This window comes from Balaenoptera musculus, chromosome 19, assembly GCF_009873245.2.
Source record: "Balaenoptera musculus isolate JJ_BM4_2016_0621 chromosome 19, mBalMus1.pri.v3, whole genome shotgun sequence".
Lineage (NCBI taxonomy): Eukaryota > Metazoa > Chordata > Mammalia > Artiodactyla > Balaenopteridae > Balaenoptera > Balaenoptera musculus.
Genome location: NC_045803.1, coordinates 9,651,944 through 9,670,807, shown reverse-complemented (window position 1 = coordinate 9,670,807; position 18,864 = coordinate 9,651,944). Strand labels below are relative to the sequence as shown.

At 57.0% G+C, this 18,864-nt stretch overlaps 2 protein-coding genes across 2 annotated transcripts; one reads left to right on the top strand and one right to left on the bottom strand.

The window, feature by feature from the left end:
* The first annotated feature begins 2,384 nt into the window (after positions 1–2,384).
* On the top strand, positions 2,385–4,837 carry CCDC8 (coiled-coil domain containing 8). Its single transcript, XM_036834648.1, has one exon. It carries the CDS (start codon positions 3,114–3,116, stop codon positions 4,569–4,571), a length of 1,458 nt encoding a protein of 485 aa, XP_036690543.1. The 5' UTR covers positions 2,385–3,113; the 3' UTR covers positions 4,572–4,837.
* A 3,208-nt stretch (positions 4,838–8,045) lies between these two features.
* PNMA8B (PNMA family member 8B) lies at positions 8,046–13,375 on the bottom strand. Its single transcript, XM_036834067.1, is given in 5 exon segments — positions 8,046–8,858; positions 8,860–9,167; positions 9,170–10,005; positions 13,012–13,112; positions 13,283–13,375. Coding segments are annotated over 5 exon segments (2,151 nt in total).
* Between the last annotated feature and the right edge of the window lie 5,489 nt (positions 13,376–18,864).

Here is an 18,864-nt window from a genome sequence, read left to right as displayed (position 1 = left end):
CAGCGAGACCTTAACCGTCCCCCGCCCCTCAAGCATCTTTCTTCCTTCCTTCTTTCCCTCTCTCCCTTCCCTTCGTTTTTTCTCCCTTCCTTCTTTCCCTAAACATCTGCCTGGTTCCTTCAAGAGTGAAATAAAATCACACGTGGTGAGTTAAAATTACACGTGTTCATTTTTATACTTTATATTAAAGTCATTAGTTCACAGGTTTTGTTGTTGCGATTTTTCTTTTAACAGTTCTATTTCGTTATAATTGGTCTCCTTTGTAATCCCATGGACGCAATTCTATGCATTGAAAAACTATCCTGAAAAGGGTCTATGGCACAGAAAGGGTTAAGGATTCCTGGACTGGAGCGCCCAGAAGAGGGTAGAGGCCAACCAGTAGTTTAGGGGTGGCGGGCAGTATGACCTTTCTAAAATGATGACCTTTGAGCTGTAGGAGATTGCCAAGAGGAGGTGGGAGCAGAACATTTTGGGTGTTGGGAACAGCAAGTGCAAAGGCCCTGAGGTGGCAGTAAGCCTGTGTGTTGGATGAAAAGTAAGGAGGCAGGTGTGGCTGGAGTGGAGTGAGGAGGAGAGGAAGAGAGAGGGAAGTGGGGAGATTTAATAGGGCTTCGTGGGCCTCAGAGTTACCTGGGAAGCTTTGCAAATCCTGGTCAACACGTCCCAGGGATCCTGACCCACTATGTCTGTGGCCAGGTCTGAGGACCTTCGATTTAATTTAACTTACTTTAATGAACATTTTTCTTTTCTTTTTTGGCCCCGCCGCAGGGTTTGTGGGATCTTAATTCCCCGACCAGGGATTGAACCCGTGCCCTTGGCAGTGAAAGAGTGGAGTCTCAACCACTGGACCTCCAAGGAATTCCCTTAATAAACATTTTCGATTGCTAAAAATCTAAGGAATCCCAAAGGATATAGAGTGAAAAGTACATGTCTCTGCCACCTCTGGGGGTCCCTAGTCCCCCTCCCCAGACACAGCCATTTGGGACGGTACTTATATATGTGATGAGTAAACATACGCACCTAGACCCTTTGGCCTTCGCATGCGCACATGCTCACACACACGTCAGACTGTTTCAGATTCAAATCCAGGTTCCAATACTTTCTGGCCATGTGACCTTGAGCAAGTGATTTTATTTCCTCAGCTATAAAATGGGAATGATCATCATATTACCTGTCTCATAATGTTTTGGTGAGTTAATTTCATGAGTTAATTCGTAGAGAGCACTTAGAATGATGCCTAGTACATAGGAAGTGCTCCATAAAAGGTGACTATTCTCAGTCACTTCTTTTTTTTCGTAGCTGCCTAGTATATCACTATAAGAACAGAGCTGTACAGTTTAGTCAATTCCTACTAATGAACAATTAGGTTTATTTGAGACAGGCTGGGGCCTGGGACCCTTTGCTGCAGTGCTGCCATGCTTGCACCTGGACACACGTCTCCTCCAGCAACAGAATACAAGGAAACTATATGGGACTAAAAGTAACTGCATGCATGCGCAGTTAGGGCAAATGCTGGACAAAAGATACCAAAAAGTCCAACTGCCACTTTGGAAGAGCCCAGAACAAAAGCAGGGGGTCGGGAGCAAAAGCAGGGTACTGCGCATGCCCCCTGCACACACCACCACCTAAGGGGCGGGCAAACCATCTAAGCCACCGCTCCAGCCGGACCCCTGGACACACCCTTACCCTCACCCCATATAAGGAACAAGCTCGCCCCCCAACCCCCCGGCCCCAGGGAGCGAGCCAGCAAGGGAACCTCTTGTGTGTTCTCGCTCCCCCCCACCCCGCGCCCCGCTGCCGCAGGGGCCCCAGTAAAGCCTTGCCTGAATTTCTTGTCTGGCCTCTGATCAATTTCTATTGATTAAGGGGTCAAGAACCCTGGTCGGTAACACATTCATTCACTCAAAAATATTTCTTGGGCACCTACTGTGTGCCAAGCCCCACACTGCGGTTGGTGCAGAAAGACCCTGGTACCAAGTTCTCCACCCACACATCTCGGTATATAGGTAGGAACTGCTGGTACCAAAAGTCACGCGATTTTAAAACGGTAATATACAGTGCCAATGGCTTTCAAAGGGACTGTCCCATTAGCACGCCCACCTTCAGGGCTTGGCTGGAACCCGCACGTTTAGGATGGCAACTGTTTAGTTTGGGAACTGCTGCCTTTCTTGGGGAAAGGTGCTGACGTGGGCTTGGGCTTCGGCGCGGGCGTTCAGCTTGGAAGATAGGGCCCCTGAGAGGCCCGGGGCGCGGCCACACCCCTGTGGGGGAGGGGAGCGAGGGTGTCCCGAAGGGAGTGGACAGCCCCCTTGTCAGTCTTCCCGAGTCCCGGAGTGTAAGATGAGAAGGGGGAAGGTGGGCCTCATCCTGGGGGAAGGCGAGGAGGAGCTTCCTGCGCGCGCGCGCTCCTCGGCACTGAGCGCTCGGGCTGGGAGGCGGGAGGTGCGTCAAGGTCAGCCTGGACCGGGGTGGCAGCCTGCCTAGGGGCGGGAGACCCTCCTGGGGAGCTGGGCTGCGGCCTCCAAGCGCCTCGGCCATATTGAATAGCCACGGCTGAGCCGACTTTGTCTGAGAAGTTCTCTCCCAAGTTCCAGGCACGTCCCTGGAACAGGAAGAGCCACCGGGCAGCCCCTGTATCGCAGCTGCAGGCGGGACACCCGTTTGCAGCTTGCTGTGGGCTTGGAGCCTCAGGACTGACCTCATCCCGGCTCACGTAAGCATCCTGGAAATTGATTCCCACCAGTCCTTGAGGGGAGCGGGACTTGATCAAGACCAGACTCGTTGCAGGCAGAGAAATTGGGAGGTGAGACTCTCCCGGCGGCGCTGCCGAGACCCCACCCTCACCCCCCAAGACTCGGGGCTACGAGTAGTTTGGGCGCATTGCCCGCACCCCAGATTTCACCCTGGAGATTTTAAAGACCCTCGAGAAAAGCCATGTGGGGGGCTGGTTCCCCTGGGGCTTCCTCCCATCCCCCGACTGCCTGATCCTCTGGAGCGTTCCCGACGTCTGCAAAGATGTGGATTTGGACGTCCTCGTGGAAGCCTTGAAGCCCGTGGGGACCTTTAAGAAGATCGGCAAGGTGTTTCGCCGGGAGGAGGACTCCACAGTGGGAATGCTGCAGATCGGGGAGGACGTGGACTATTTGCTCATCCCCCGCGAAGTCCGGCTGGCGGGAGGCGTCTGGAGGGTCATCTCCAAGCCCGCCACCAAGGAGGCGGAATTTCGGGAGCGGCTGATCCAGTTTCTGGAGGAAGAAGGCCGCACCCTGGAGGATGTGGCCCGCATCATTGAGAAGAGCACCCCGCATCCACCCCAACCCCCCAAAAAACCCAAGGGGCCCCGGATGAGGAGAGTCCAGCAGATGGTGACCCCACCTCCCCGGCTGGTCGTGGGCACTTATGACAGCAGCAACGCCAGTGACAGCGAGTTCAGCGACTTCGAGACCTCCAGAGACAAGGGTGACAAGGGCCACAAAGGCACGGGGCGTGGCAGGAAGGTGCGCAAAATGCCTGTCAGTTACCTGGGCAGCAAATTCCTTGGGAGCGACCTGGAGAGCGAGGATGATGAGGAACTGGTGGAGGCCTTCCTCCGGCGAGGGGAGAAGAAGCCCAGCGTGCCGCCAGCCCGCCGCCGGGTGAACCTGCCAGTGCCCATGTTTGAGGACAACCCGGTGCCCCAGCTGTCCAAAGCGGACAGGTGGCGGGAGTATGTCAGCCAGGTGTCCTGGGGGAAGCTGAAGCGGAGGGTGAAGGGCTGGGCACCGAGGTCCAGCCCAGGGGTGGGCGAAGCCTGGCAGGCCTCTACCAGGTTGGAGAGGGATGGCGCATCAGTGTCACGCAGCGCCAGCCTGGGGGATAATGTGGGAAATGCAGGAGATGGGCAGGTGCCTGAGAGCCCCCCAAGACGGTGGAGGCCTAAGATCAACTGGGCCTCATTCCGGCGTCGCAGGAGAGAGGAAGCAGCAGCCAGAGCTCAGGGGGCAGAGGCTATAGATGAGCAGAGAGTGGAGGCTGTAGATAATCACAGGGTGGAGGCTGTAGATAATCAAAGAGCAGGGGCCATAGCTGTCCAGGGGGCAGAGGCTCTGGACAATCAGAGGGCAGAGGCCATAGCTGTCCAGGGGGCAGAGGCTCTGGACAATCAGAGGGCAGAGGCCCCAGCTGTCCAGAGGGTAGAGGATGCAGATAATCAGAGGGCAGAGGCACCAGATGTCCAGGGAGCAGAGGCTGTATCTGATGGGGCAGAGGCCATATCTGACCAGAGGGCAGAAGCTGCAAATAATCAGAGGGCAGAGACCCCAGCTGTCCAGGGAGTTGAATCCTCAGCTGCTGGGAGGGTCCCAGGGGTCACCCCAGGATCTAGGACCCGGAAACAGGTCAAGACAGTGAGGTTCCAGACCCCTGGACGCTTTTCATGGTTTCGAAAGCGCCGGAGAGCCTTCTGGCACACTCCCCGGTTGCCCACCCTGCCCAAGAGAGTCCCCAGGGCAGGCGGGGCTAGGAGCCTCAGGGTCCTGAGGGCTGAGGCCAGAGCAGAGGCAGAGCACGGAGAGCAGGAAGACCAGCTGTGAGGTGAGGGCAGGGGAGCCACGGAGGACCTCGCCACCTGCCACAGTATGGGCCACTCAGGGTGCGTCCCTAACTCCGACACTTGGACAGAGATGCTATCTCCACACTTGAAAATGGAGGTACAGCAAGGGCCTGGCAGTGCGCCGCACATCTCCATCTAACACCCCTTTTTCTTTTCTTTTTAAAATTGTATCTGTCATGCATTGATTTAATTTTTTTTCACGTGGCTTGTGGGATCTTAATTCCCGGACCAGGGATTGAACCTGGGCCCGGCAGTGAAAGTGCCAAATCCTAACTACTGGACCGCCAGGGAATTCCCCATGCATTGATTTTTAAAATATAGACTCTTTATAGTAACCCAAGGAATGTAAATAAAGAAACCCATACAACGGGTTCCCATCACCCATGATTTTAACTTCTTCATATGCAATTCTAGGTGCTCAGCTTGAAAAAGGGAGAGAGGTGAGGGAGAAATTCCTTCCTCTTCTCCTTTTTCTTCGCCCTTTCGCCTGCACACTTAAACTCACTGCCTCCTGGAACTTAAAAAGAGGGCGCAGGTCAACATGCAAATAAAAGTGTTTACAAACTTATTTCTCGGCTGTGGACTCGGCAACTGAAGAATGCTCCAGGGTGATTTTGTCATACCCTTGTGCCCCCTCCCCTCCCCTCCCGCCCTCCGTGATGGCGACTTGTGTTTAAGGCACTTTGCTTGCCATCCCCACACTCCTGGGTTCTGCAGGCTTGGTGGGTCCAGGGCCTGCAGTTTACGTGCTTCGTCACATCTTGGCTACCAAATACAGAATAATCATCTGGGAAACGTGGCCAAAACGCCGGTTCTGGAGCCCTTCGTGCCAGAGCTGTGAATTGCTGGTGCGGGCTGTGCGGCCCAGGAATCTGTTTTTTTTTTTTTTTTTTTTTTTAATTTTATTTATTTATTTATTTATTTATGGCTGCGTTGGGTCTTTGTTTCTGTGCGAGGGCTTTCTCTAGTTGCGGCAAGTGGGGGCCGCTCTTCATCGCAGTGCGCGGATCTCTCACTATCGAGACCTCTCTTGTTGCGGAGCACAGGCTCCAGACGCGCAGGCTCAGCAATTGTGGCACACGGGCCTAGTCGCTCCGCGGCATGTGGGATCTTCCCAGACCAGGGCTCGAACCCGTGTGCCCTGCATTGGCAGGCAGATTCTCAACCACTGCGCCACCAGGGAAGGCCCCCAGGAATCTGTTTTGATCAAGCCCCACAAACATCTCCTCGGGCAGCTTGGCTCCTGGACACATTGAAAAAAATTAATTGCGGTAAGAACAGGGCAAAAGGTGGGTTGCGGTGTGGTAGTGAGCAGTATACTGTGACTGGCCCTTATAATCGGGAGACATCGGGTTGCTACATGCCATGGGAGGTGGGGGACATTTCTCTGTGTTGTTTTGTGTCCCCTCACCCAACCTCACTGGGGGAAAAACACGGCAAATGACCATGCCCCAACCTCGATACAGGCAGGAGAAAAGGGAATTCTTGGAGGAAGGTCTGAAGGCCACCTGGGTCCTCCTGAGGCTGCAGTCCTGGCCTGAGCTTCTTAGACCTGACTCAGTAGGGCTGTAGGGCTGGTGGGGGCGGGGGGACGAGAATACGCATTCCTAAGAAGTCCCCAGGAGACATGGATGCAGCTGGTTTCAGGACCTTATTTTGAGAACTGCTGGCTTACAGGAAAGTCAACTTTCGGCAGCCTGGCGTTCAAAAAACAGGCGGAGCTTTGAAGTTTCAAGGCAGTGGACCAGTGCCCCACGCACCTTTAGTGCTCAAGAAGGGCCATCGTCCCCTTGATTTTAACCATCGGTCCCAGAGCGCCTCCTGGTTGGGACAGTGGGCGCACCCTGAGAGCCACCACGACGCGATTTTAACTATCGGTCTTGGAGCGCCACCTGGTGGATAAATGGGCCACGGCAACTCGCCTGAGTTGACGCTACCTCCTCAGGCCTAGTTGTAGCGGGGCGGAGCGTCCTTTCTTGGGGCGGGACCTGCAATAAGGAAGGCGGGGCCTCGTGGGCAACAGGCTTGAGGAACCGAATAGAGGGAAAGGCTTCTCGTTTTCTGTTCCTGGAGCCCTGGCTTCTCCCTCCAGGCCGTTCTAGGACCAGGGCACATCCCCGGGAGTCTCAGGGGGCCCCTGTCTCCGTTTGAGCAGACCGAGGGGTGGGACAGCTTCCTCCTAGAGGTGCCAGGAAGGGGAGCGGGGCACGCTCCCGGCCTGTCTGCTCGCTCCGACCCCAGGGACCTCTGCACGCTCACAATCTAAACTCCAGTCACGTGGAATCCAAATAGCCACCCCCGTGAAGGCAGGTGGCCTGTTTTGTAGACACGGTCTCCCCTACGCTTAGCAGGGAATCCTGGCACCTGAGCGGTCAAGTGTTACACACGAATAAACCCCAATCACCACAGCCCTGGCTCGGGGCTTTTGCACGGGCTGTTCCTGCCTCCTGAGAGCGCTTCCCTCGGGTATCCGCCGGCCATACCCCTCCCCTCCAGCGCTGAGGGGAGTCAGCCCACGGGAGGTGGGGTGGGGGAGAGCTGGTGGGACGTCCAGGGGGAGCCACAGGCCCGTGGAAGGAGCACTGCCTGGTACTGCAGAAAAAATCCAACACTCTATATGAATTGTCCCAAACTGAAAATGTTGCAAATAATTCCCACTTCTTGAAAACACCGTGCAGGCTGAGTGACAGATTCAGTTTCTGGGCACCAGCAGGTGGCTTTGGCCTTGAGGAGCTGGTGTATTTCTACCAGCTACACTTCAGATGGGCAGGGCAGGTGTGGGTCTCTCTCTCTCTTTCTTCCCCTCCTCCCTTGGTCCTGGTCACCAGAGCCCCGCCCCTCCCTTTCCCTCCCCCACCTCTTTTTCCCTCCCCCAGGAGCAACCCCTCTGCCTCTCAGGCTTCTCTTCCTGGAATCATCTCCTCCCCCTGCAGGGAGGTTCAGCCTTCCTGACTGAAGGCTCAGCTACATCCTGACACCCCCTGCGCAGCTGGGTGGCCGAGCCTCCATCACAGAGTCCGGCCCCCATCAGATTGGGGCGGAGGACAGGGGCACAGAGACGCTGGCCAGAAGCATGAGTCTGGAAGGGATCGGGGCTCTACGAACAGCCAGAAAGAACTCACTGGCACAGCTGGCCTCCCCCGGTGCCCAGTGTCCACGGACACGCTCACCCCTGTGCTAACGCGGGAGACCCAAAGACAATCCCGCTGGGGTGTCCCTGAGACCCCATCCCATCACCTAGGGCTGCTGCCTCCGCGGGCGCCCGTTACACTCTTCCTTCTTCCATTGGGCTCGCTCGCGCCACCTGCAAAGGAGGGATTGAAAGGACAGGGGAACGAGCGGCGGGCGGGCGCGCACTTTAGAGCTCAGAGCGCACGGTTCAGCGGCTGCCGCGGCGGGGAGGGTCGAGGGGCGGAGCTGGGGTCCCACCGGCAGCCGCAGCCTCGCCGTGGCCTTAGCGGCATTTGGGCGGCAGCCTCTTGCCCCGACCAGCCTTCTTCCCACGAGCGGACTTGGAGCCGGCGGGCGGCCGAGCCCTGGGCTGGCCGCCCTTGGCCTGCGCCCCAGCGCCCGCGCGCCCCTTCCTGCTCTTGCTTCCTGCCGCCTCGTCCTGGGCTTCCGTCTCGGGAGGGATGCCCAGCCCGCCGGGGCCGCCGCCACCCCCTCGGGTTTTGCGGGTCCCGCGGGTCCCCGACGGGGCAGGAGCCGCTGCCCAGCCCGCCCAACCCAGAGCCCTAAAGGCCGTGCGGGCCCGCTTGGCCCGGGGCTTCCTGGACGCGCGGTCCTCGGGCTCCGACTCCTCGCTCTCCACGTCCTCCGACGTCTCCTCCGACTCCCTGTTCCTGCGGGCCGCCAGCAGCGCCAAGACCTCCCCCAGGTTGCCTTTAGCGCATCTGAACCTCCCGCTCTGCCAGGCCTTTTCCTTTTCCTCCTCCGTCACCTCAGCCACGTCCTGGACCGCCAGGAGCGCCACTAGATCCAGGAGGCCGCCCTCATCTTCCTCGTCCTCGCCCCAGCCCGCCAGCGGGCCACCGGGAGCCTTCTTCCCTTTGGAGGGGGTCTGAGGCTCAGCCACGGTGGAGATGCATCCCAGCAGGTGACCGCCGTCTTTGGCCTTCCTCAGGACCACGGCGTCCACCTGGCGGCCTGCCTCCTCCACCTTCACTCGGGTTCCGGAAGTGTCCTTGGCCATGACGGACAAGACCTCGGGCAGGGCAGCTTCCTTGTCGCTCCAGCCCAGCAACTCGATCACAGAAGCGATTTTCAAACATCTCGTCGCGGGCGGAGTGGTCCGCGGGGTCTGTACAAGCCACAATGGCCACAAACTCGGGAATGTCCACCCCCTCTCTTTCTTGATCCATGTTTTCCTGAGACTCGCTTTGGGAGGCGTCGCTGCCCATGGTCTCCTCGTCCGACGCGTCTCTCACTGCGAGTAGGGCCACTAAGTCTGGAATTTTGCTCCGGTCTTCTTTGATGTTCAGGCTGATCGACTCAGCCCCAGGGAAATCTTTCTCCATCTCCCTCTTCTTGGCTTTGTCCGTCACCGTTGTCAGGGCCAAGAACTCGCCGGGACCGTTCCATCATCTCTTTCCCTCTGGAGGGCCCACTTCCTAACGAGCTCCTTCGCGGCGGCCTGGAGGGTGGTGTACAGCGTGCTCTGTTCGCCATCCCCTCTCAAGTCTTCCTTGTCCATCTCCTCGATCATGATACCCAGGCTCTAGTCGGAAGAGTCTTGGGACTCCCGCTCCCCGACGTGGATGGCCGCCCTCCACGCCCCACTTCTTGCTCTTCTGGTCAACCTGCTCCCTCTGGTTCTGTTTCTGCGACCCCGACGGCCCCTCCTAGCATCTTTGACTGCACCAAGAGGAGGGGCAGCCTCCCTTACCCCCGGCCCCTACCCCAGAGCCAGGGTCTCCGAAGCGGGAGGGGTGGGCGTGTCCCCGGGGGCCCTGGCCACTGCGGCCTGTGGGGGCCTTTTATCCAGCAGCAAGCGTTTCATCTGCCTCAGGACTCTCGTGCCCTCCGCGCTGTCCTTGCACAGAACCCTCCAGACGCTGTCCTTGCCCGGGATCTCCTTGGGGACGGCACCGTGATTAATGCCCTTCACAAACTCCATCAGGGCGGCCTTGGCCTTCTCGTCCCTCATGGCCCTCGTGTTCCGCAGCCTGAACTTGCCCAGGGGCAGCAAGGCCGGCTTCAGGACGGCTTCGATGGCTGTCTGCTCCAGGTCCTCCGGGATGCCGGTGACCAGCAGGGCCCTGTGCACGTCCACGGCCAGCCCCCTGCACCAGTCCCCCAAAAGGCTCATGGCCACGGTGCCGCCGCTGGCGCTGATCGCGGAGCAGGAGGGAGCCCGAGGCGGACGTGGGCTGCGGTCCCCTGTGCAAATGCCACTCTGGAACAGCGCCACAGGGCTTGGAGTTCAAGTTCAGGTGAATGTGGCAAGGCTCGGGCTCCAGCTGCCCCTGGGCGGCTGACGCAGCGTCCTTTCCCGAGGCCCCTCCCCACAGGGATCCTAGCATCCGCAGGAAGCTTACGAGTCAACCCCAGGGGTGGCACCGGCCCGGCCCCTCCGCCCTTTGTTCCTGACAGAGGCTAAGTGACACCGCGGCGCCCGGGACAGGTGCTGGGGAGGGCGGCGCCGTGGGCACCCGGAGCGGCGCGGGGAGGGGCACCACGCTCGCCTGCCTGTGGCCGGGTCTGGCCTTGCACCCTATGCTCAATCTCAGCAGTTCCGGGTGACGGGGCTGCTCCGCCCTGCGCCTGCGCACACGGGCTAGCCCCGCCTCCCAGCTGCACCCCATCTCCATGGCAACACTGCGGGCTGGAGCAGGGGTCGGAGTTGCTGGGGTCTGAGGAGCCGGCTCTGGACGAGCCTGAGGAATGGAAGACTCAGGGGGTGGGATCGCCATCAGTGATGAGCCCCAAAAGGCCATATTCACAGGGGGTGAGACAGCAGTCAGGGGGACCCGAGCTCCTTCAGGGGATAGAGGCCTCCTTTCGGTAGAGGACCGGCTTCCTGCAGGGTTGTAATTCCCCTCCACAGTGTAGGTGGAGTTCAGGATACAGAGACGTAAATCAAGGGCTATGGGGGAAAAAAAGCGGTGGTGGGGACTTCCCTGGCGGTGGTTAGGACTTCGTGCTTCCACAGCAGGGGGCACGGGTTCGATCCCTGGTCTGGGAACTAAGATCCCGCAAGCGGCGCGGCGCGGGCAAAAAAAAAAAAAAAAGCCTATGGCCTCCCACGGTGGAACCAGGACTCACTCAGAGTTTTCGGGCCTCACTCAGTGGGGACGGGCTTCAATAAGGGTACACAGGCCTCAGCTGTGAGGTGCGGACATCATTTGGGGTCCACAGCCCTCACTGATGGGGTACTGGCCTCGTTCAATGAGGCCTCGCTCTTGCAGATGTTTCTGTAGCCATAACGATGCACGTACAATTCACCGTGTGTTTTTGTACACAGTTTCTGTACATGTATGATCCTCAGTGAGATCAGACGTGAATTCCGCAAGAAGGCATTTCCGCTGACTGGGTCCACAGGCTGGGACAGGTGAATATCATAGCTACTCTAAATACACATCTGCATCACCATCCTTTATAAACCTCCCCCACCCGCAACTCTATGTAAATCAGGCGCTGTGGCCCAGCTATTGAGTTCCTACTGCTGCTCGCTGCCCACGCAGTGACTCTGGGAAGGTCCCTGGGCTTCTCTACGCCTCGGTTTGCTCCTCTGTGAAATGGCGATAACCATTAACCCTACCTCATTGGATCCTAAAGGAGATTAGAGGTGATAATCCATGAAAGCCCTTGGAACAGAGGTTGGCTCCGAGTTAGTGCTCCTTGAAAGATGGCTCCAGGAAGGAAGGGACTTCCTTTCTTGAGAACTTATCATGATATAATCATTTAACATAAATATATAAATTAATTTAATTGTTAAATAAATAAGTATATAAATAAAGAAGGAACCCAAACACTTCCTTTTTTTTTTTAACGTAGGAAGAGTTTAATTGCAAAGTTACCATGGCAACTGGGCCTAGGGCAAACCAAATCGCTTATTCACTCTCCTACCCATGCCCCTGCAGCTCTTATTTTCCCTGCTTTCCTCTTTTCCTTTCGCCCTCCTGGTCCCAAATGGATGTTATCCTTCTCTCTAGAGCAGCGTTGTCCAACAGAAATATAATGCGAGCCCCCAAGGCAAGCCACATGCAAAATGTTAAGTTTGCTAACGTACACCTTCAATAAATAAAAACAGGTGAAATGAATTTTAAGAATAGATTTCCTTTTTAATATAAATTTGTTTCTTTATTTTTGGCTGTGTTGGGTCTTCGTTGCTGTGTGCGGGCTTTCTCTAGTTGCAGCACCACAGGCTTAGTTGCTCTGCGGTATGTGGGATCTTCCTGGACCAAGGTTCGAACCTATGTCTACTGCATTGGCAGGCAGATTCTTAACCACTGCGCCACCAGGGAAGTCCTGGCTACAAATTCTTTGACTGCCATCTGGAAGCGGCGTCCACATACCCTTTTCTTGAATTTGAAGCTGGACAAGCTGTGACTGCCTCAACAAGTATGGCAGAAGTGATGCTATGTGTCTCCCAAGGCCAGTTATAAAAGCCTTTTGCCCACTTCTCTTGGAATATTTGCTCTCGAGACCTCCCTCCCAGGACATTCCTGCTTGAAACTTAACCTCCATGCTGTTAGGAAGCCCAACTCACACGGAGAGACCAATGGAGATGCTCAAGTCAACATCTCCAGCTAAGCCCAGTTTTCAAGTCATCCCAGACCAGGCACCAGACATGACTGATGAAGCTTCCAAATGATTCCAGACCTTAGCCATTGGAGTCACCCCAGCTAAGGCACCAGACGTTGTGGAACTGAAAAAAAGCCATTCCCCATTACTCCCTTTCATTATGCTGACCTACAGACTCCATGAACATAATAAAACATTTTTGTTTTATGCCAGTGAGTTTAGGGTGGTTTGTTATGCAGCAAAAATAACCAGCACACACCCATCCCATCCTTACTGCTTTGGACAGGTAACTAACCTCTCCGTGCCTCCATTTACGTCCCTGAAAATGGGGATCACCTTCTCTTAGCATCGTCAGGAAGATAGGAGAGGTTGTGGTGTGCTCGCGCCCAGCGAACCCCCGCAGCACTCAGCAAGTCCTATTGAGGTTATGAATCAGCGGCCGGTCACTTCCAGATCACCCACAGCTGACCATGACCGCAATGGGGGCAGCTTGCGTAGAGACCACTGCGAGCCCCAAGACCGTGTACCGTCCCCATCCTGGTGCCTCGGGTCCCTAATGAGCTGCCCCAGCTCACCCTGGCCTCTCCCCATCCCTCGCTCCTCCACACCCAGTTTTCCCCTCCCTTCCCCTCCCCCCAGAGTTTGCGGAGACAGCAAGGAAGGGGTCCGCTCACAGACTCTGGAGTCGCACGGACGTGACTTGAGTCAAGCCAGATCGCCTGGGTTCAGATTCCAGCTCCGTGTGACTCTGACAAGTCATCTGCCTTCTCTGAATCTGTAAAAATGTGCACAGTAAGAGCACCTAAACTTGCGTTTAAATCATCAGACCGCATGTTATTAAGAAATATATAAATAATAGCTATTGTTGTTCTTGCTGTTAGTGTTGAACCCCAGCACCCCACTTCAGAGCTGAATCAACTTAAGCAAATTATTTCGCCCGCGCACTTGAGCGCTGGGGAAGCGCCTTCGCAGGTGCGTCTTTAAGTAGCGGCCCTGGAGCGCCGCCTGGTGGTCAATACGGGCGCCGCAGAACTTCATCTACTGCGCGCAGAGCCCCCCCACTATTCCCTCCCCGCGGTTCTGGGACCTGGTACATCCCTGAGAGCGGGGGAGAGTGTTGAGGGAGGGGGTCCCAGGTCCGGGCATCAGATCTATCTCCCCGCCCCGCCCCCCCCAAACTGAAGGGGCTGGTGTTGGAGGTTTGCTAGATTCAAGGTGTGGCATCAGGCTCGTGTCAGTCCGTACCACAATCACACTAACACACACAAAACACACACTGGCTCACACGCACTCACTTGCATTCACACAAAGTGACATTGACACACATTTGGACTGAGCTACTCTATTCGTACAAACATACACACACACACACACACAATTTGCACACACCCAGAGACATACACAGAAACCCATTCATTGACACCCCGAGCCTCGCCCCACCTACATCCACAGAGAGACACACACAGCCCTAACAAATGAAACACCCAGATACACTACATATGCCTCAGCCCGAAACAGAAACGCCCACATCCTCATCTATAACACGTGAACAAAACCACCAACTCCACAAGGAGACCCCCAGAGAGCATGCAGGGACCAAGCGACGCCTCACCCCTCGCCCACTCTCGCCCCGCTATTGGAGCCGAGAAGGTTGCTTCTGCCCATGAAGGGACAGACCCCGCCCGGAGGGACCCACCAGATTCTCCTTCAGGCTCACCAAGGCCAAGCGAACCTGCCCTGGGGCGCAGGGAGCTTGGACCTGCGGGCTGAGGGGGCGCCACCGCCACCCAGAGCTCTGTGTGTGGACACTGGCCTGGAGACTTGGGCCAGGTCCGTGGGTGCGTGTGGGGGAGCTGCCATCAGACTGCTAGACTGGGGGAGACTCCGAGGGAGGGCGAGGGTCCGATCCAGCCCCACTCCCGCCCTTCCCATTCATCCTCCACGTGACATCACAAACTTGACCCTGTCTCTCCTCTCCTCTAAACCTCTCTATGGCTCCCCAGTGCCCTCGGGAGAAAGCACAGGCTCCTTGCCTCGGCCTATGAGGCCCTGCATACTGCGGTCCCGCCCTCCTCCCAGGTCTTTTTCCAGCCTAAAGTATCCGGCTTCCGTGTTAAGCTCTACTCAGGAGTCTCCTATGACCGGCACCCCTCCGCCCACACACACACTAGGCTGTGAATCCCGGGAGGGCAGGGCCTGGGCTGTCGCAGTCACCGCTGGGTCTCCAGATAGGCAGAAGCAGGTCCTGGGGGGATGTGTGTGGGAGGAAGGAAAGACGACAGGGAGAACGGAACGGAGGGAGAGAGGGAAGAAAGATCTTTAAAATTTAAACCTTTGGTCTATCTTTCTTCTCTGAGCCACGTCTCCCTGTGCCCACCAGAGGACGCTCTGACCCAGCAAATCCCTAAAGCAGCGACTCAGCCCGCTCTTCGTACAAAAAGGAATTACGATATTGCGGAGGATTAATACCAATAACCGCTACTGAAAGCCCTACTGCACCCCAGGACGTGTGCTAAACCCTCCACGTGCCTAAGCCAGCACAGCAACTCAAAGTATCTTGCAAAGGAGGAAAGTGAGGCTCAGAGATGTTGTTTAACTCTCCCAGCGTCACACAGCGCCTAAACTGCAGAGAAGCTTCCCGCTCTGGCCTTGGAGACCCAATCGCTCTTTGCTCCTTGGCCACATCCCTGGTGTAACCAACTCACGATTCCCCGTGGACCTGGCCTTGCCTCTTCCCCCACTCGGCCACACCTCATTCCCCTCAGCTCTTCAGGTCTCCCGTCCTCCATCCAGCCACTGGGGTCTTCATACACCAACCCCCTCGAAAACACTTCTTCCCTTTCCCTACTTCACAGAGGGTCACCTCCTCCCTTCAGACTCAGCTCAGTGTCACCTGTTTCGGGAAGCTGGCCCCAATCCAGAATCAGCTCCAGCTCTTCCGACCCACCTCCCCTGAGAATGCAGGCGTTTCCCTCCTAGCACTCGCTTCTGCTTCCGTATGTGACCACCGAGGCTCTGAGCTCCAGGAGGCAGAGCCTGCCTCAGTCATCACTGCTCCCAGCGACCTGCACAGGTGGGTCCCAGGACAGCCACTAGAGAAACACTGAATGAATGAGTGAATGAAATCTCTAGGCTGGAATGACTTCAGTGAGCACCTGAAAGGCTGAATGCTCTTCCCCAACCAGTGTTCCAGAGGTTCGACAACAGACACCCCCAGACAAGGAGAGGGCCCCATACTCCCTTTCAGGCCCTCCCCTATCCAGGTACAGTGAGTCTCACTACTGCCCTTCATCCCCTGGGACAGAATCTCCTGCTTTCCAGCCCAGTATCCACCCCCCACCTCCCACCCCCGTCTCCTAAGTGATTTGCCTACATTTCTCCGTGTGGCATCCCCTCCCTCACCTGGAGGGAGCCAGGTGGTTCCTGTGGGAATCACTAACCCTCCCCCACCACTCCCCAAAGCCTGGCCAATCAAAGCACTCACTCCCTCTCCAGTCACTGTGATTGGTGCAGGACCAGGCACGTGACCCAGCTGATCCAATGGGAGCTGGTCCAGAGTCTTTGGCTGAATAAATGAATGAAAGGGCCCTGGAACCAGCCATGCCTGAAGCTAATATAACCTGGACTTTATAGTAACATGAGCCAATGAATTCCCTTTTCTGCTTAATCCAGGACAACTTCGGTTTCTGCACTTGGAACTCAAAGTGTCCTGTGTAATTTGCCCCCCCTAAAGCATTCTCCAAGCCCCCAAGAAGAAGGGGTACAGGGGCCTCTCAGTACCCTGCCAGACATTACCTCTGGCTCGAAGTGCTGGAGCAGGACTTGAGGGGACAAGGAAAAGGTCTTCCTGACTTCTCAGACCTGGCACCGTCACCTGCCATAGGTTCCTGAGGCTTTTTGCCTCATTCCTGGGGCCCCAGGTCTCATGCCAACAGGGAACCAGTAAAGGCGGTCTTGCTGCCCTGGGAGAAGACCCAATGGCAGGAAAGTTCTCAGTCAGTGTTTGCTGGATGGGCCCACGCTTGCGCAGACTGGCAGCTCAGCCATCAGATGGGCTGAGGAGAAAGGAATCTCTGATTTTATCTCTAATAGTTTGCCCAGATGGAAGGAGGGAATGAACGAATGTCATTACCTGGGGCTCATCCTGCAGCCTGGGGCCTGGGTCACCACCACAGTGTGTCCAGGTCCCAAGTTGGGGGCAGGGGGAGGGGGGAGGGGAAGGAGAGGGGAGGGGAGGGGGAGGGGAGGGGGAGGGGAGGGGGAGGGGAGGGGCAGGCCCTAGGGCTTGAAGGGGCAGTTCTGGAGGTGTCATGGGCTGCAGCCCTGGATCACAATGGGGCAGCGCTTGGGGTGTTAATGGGGCAGTTATTGAGAGATCATTCAAGTGGCCCCCTGGGGGTCACTATGATACGATGATTTGCAGTGGCCGCAGGCCCATCCCCCGAGCAGGCCTTGCCCTCTGAGCACCCCACCTGCTCTGATCTACAGAGAAGGTCCCACCGCGGTCCTGGTAGCTGTGGCTGCCCAGAGGGCTGTGAAACCCGGACAGCAGCCGTGCCCCTGAACCAGGCCTGGCCCACTGCTCGGGCCGGCTCAGCCTCCATCTCACCCAGCCACCTCGGGGCCCTTAGCCCCACCGGGACACAGACCTGCCACTTGCACGCCCATCCCCAGCCTCAGCTTCAGTCCAGACCCCGCCTCCTGGCCCTAGACATCAAACTCACCCCCGACCCGGAGTAACCCCGAGTGAGGCTTGATCACCCCCCAATTAAGGCCTGGTCCTCCTGAGACTTGATCCACGAGTGAGTGGGACTGAGTTCTCTGTGTGAGGCCTGCCCAGTGAAACCACAAGGCGAATATTCTCATTTTCATTGGGTTCCTCAAAACAAATGCTCAGACCCTGGCAACAGCCTAAAAGCGGTTGTCATGGAACCAGCAGTAGCCAGTGGGGGAAGGAGAGGTGCCAGTGCCCCGGAGCCAAAGCCTCCTGCCCACTCTGATGTAGATGCGAAAAAACTGGCAGGACGAAGGGGGAGGGGCGCTGTGTCACACTTGGGTGGAGTGGGCGGGAGAGTAGTGATCTGTCACCCAGGAGGCCCATACTCGTGCAGGGGGCTGGCTGAGGACGTGCACAGGGCCCTGCTGGTCACCGGCATCCCGGAGGACCTGGGACAGACAGCCATGGAAGCCGTCCTGCAGCCAGCCTTCCTGCCCCAGGGCACGTTCAGGCTGCGGAACACGAGGGACGTGAGGGAGGAGAAGGCCAAAGCCGCCTTCATGGAGTTTGTGGCGGACATTAATCATGGTGCCATCCCCAGGGAGATCCCGGGCAAGGACGGCGTCTGGAGGGTTCTGTGCAAGGACACGAGAGTCCTGAGGCAGATGAAACTGTCCTGAGGCAGCTTGCTGCTGGATGAAAGGCTCCCACAGGCCGCAGTGGCCAGGGCCCCCAGGGACTCATCTGCCAATTCAGAGACCCAGGCCCCCTTCCTGGTGCAGCCGTCAAGGCTAGCAAGGGCGGGGGGGGCGGGCACAGAAATAGAGCCAGAGACAAAAAGAGGGGCCGAGGAGGACCGCCATTTACTTCTGCAAAAAAAGGAGCTGAAGGATTCTTCCATCAGAGCCTGGGCATCGAGATCGCGGAGGTGGAAGAGGAGGACTTGGGCAGGGATAAATGACAATGCCAGTGCGCTCTACGCAACACTGCAAACGGCTGCAAGGAAGCCCTGCAGAGAGACGTGGATGAGGCAGACGGTCCCCGTGGAGTTCTTGGCCCTGGTGACCATTGTGGACAAAGCCAAGAAGAAAGTGACAAAGACAGAGCCCCCCGATGTGATCAGCTTGAGCATCACAGAAGCCAGGAGCAGAATCTGCAACACGGTGGCTCTCATGGTCATGAGGGACATACCTGATGAGATGCTCAAGGGCAGTGATGTTTCAGGAGGTGAGTCTGAGGAATGAGGCAACCAGGTCACCCAGAAGGGCATGGAGAGCCCCGAGTTCTAGACATCATGGCCTACAGGATTTCATCAGACATCAAAACCCGCAGGGAGATGTTGAAAATCGCTTCTGTGATGGAGTCGCTGGGCTGGAGCGAAAAGAAAGACAAGAAAGCTGCCTTTCCCGAGATCTTGTCCGTCATGGCCAAGGACACTTTCGGAACCCGCGTGAAGGTGGAGGAGGCAGGCCGCCAGGTGGACGCCGTGGTCCTGAGGAAGGCCAAAGACGGCGGTCACCTGCTGGGATGCATCTCCACCGTGGCTGAGCCTCAGACCCCCTCCAAAGGCAAGAAGGCTCCCGGTGGCCCGCTGGCGGGCTGGGGCGAGGACGAGGAAGATGAGGGCGGCCTCCTGGAGCTAGCAGTGCTCCTGGATGCCCAGGACGTGGCTGAGCAGCTCGCGGCAGCAAAGATTTGTTTCTCAGGCGTGTTGTTACACATCAGTGCAGTGGGCTGTGGATATTCCCCATTCTAGAAGCCTAAGGGGCAGCCCTCATTTGGGTGTCTTCTTCTGAGGCTGACAGGTCGA

What these genes read in the sequence shown, in the direction of transcription:
- CCDC8 (XM_036834648.1), top strand. Translation starts at nt 3,114, where the DNA reads ATGCTGCAGATCGGGGAGGACGTGGACTATTTGCTCATCCCCCGCGAA.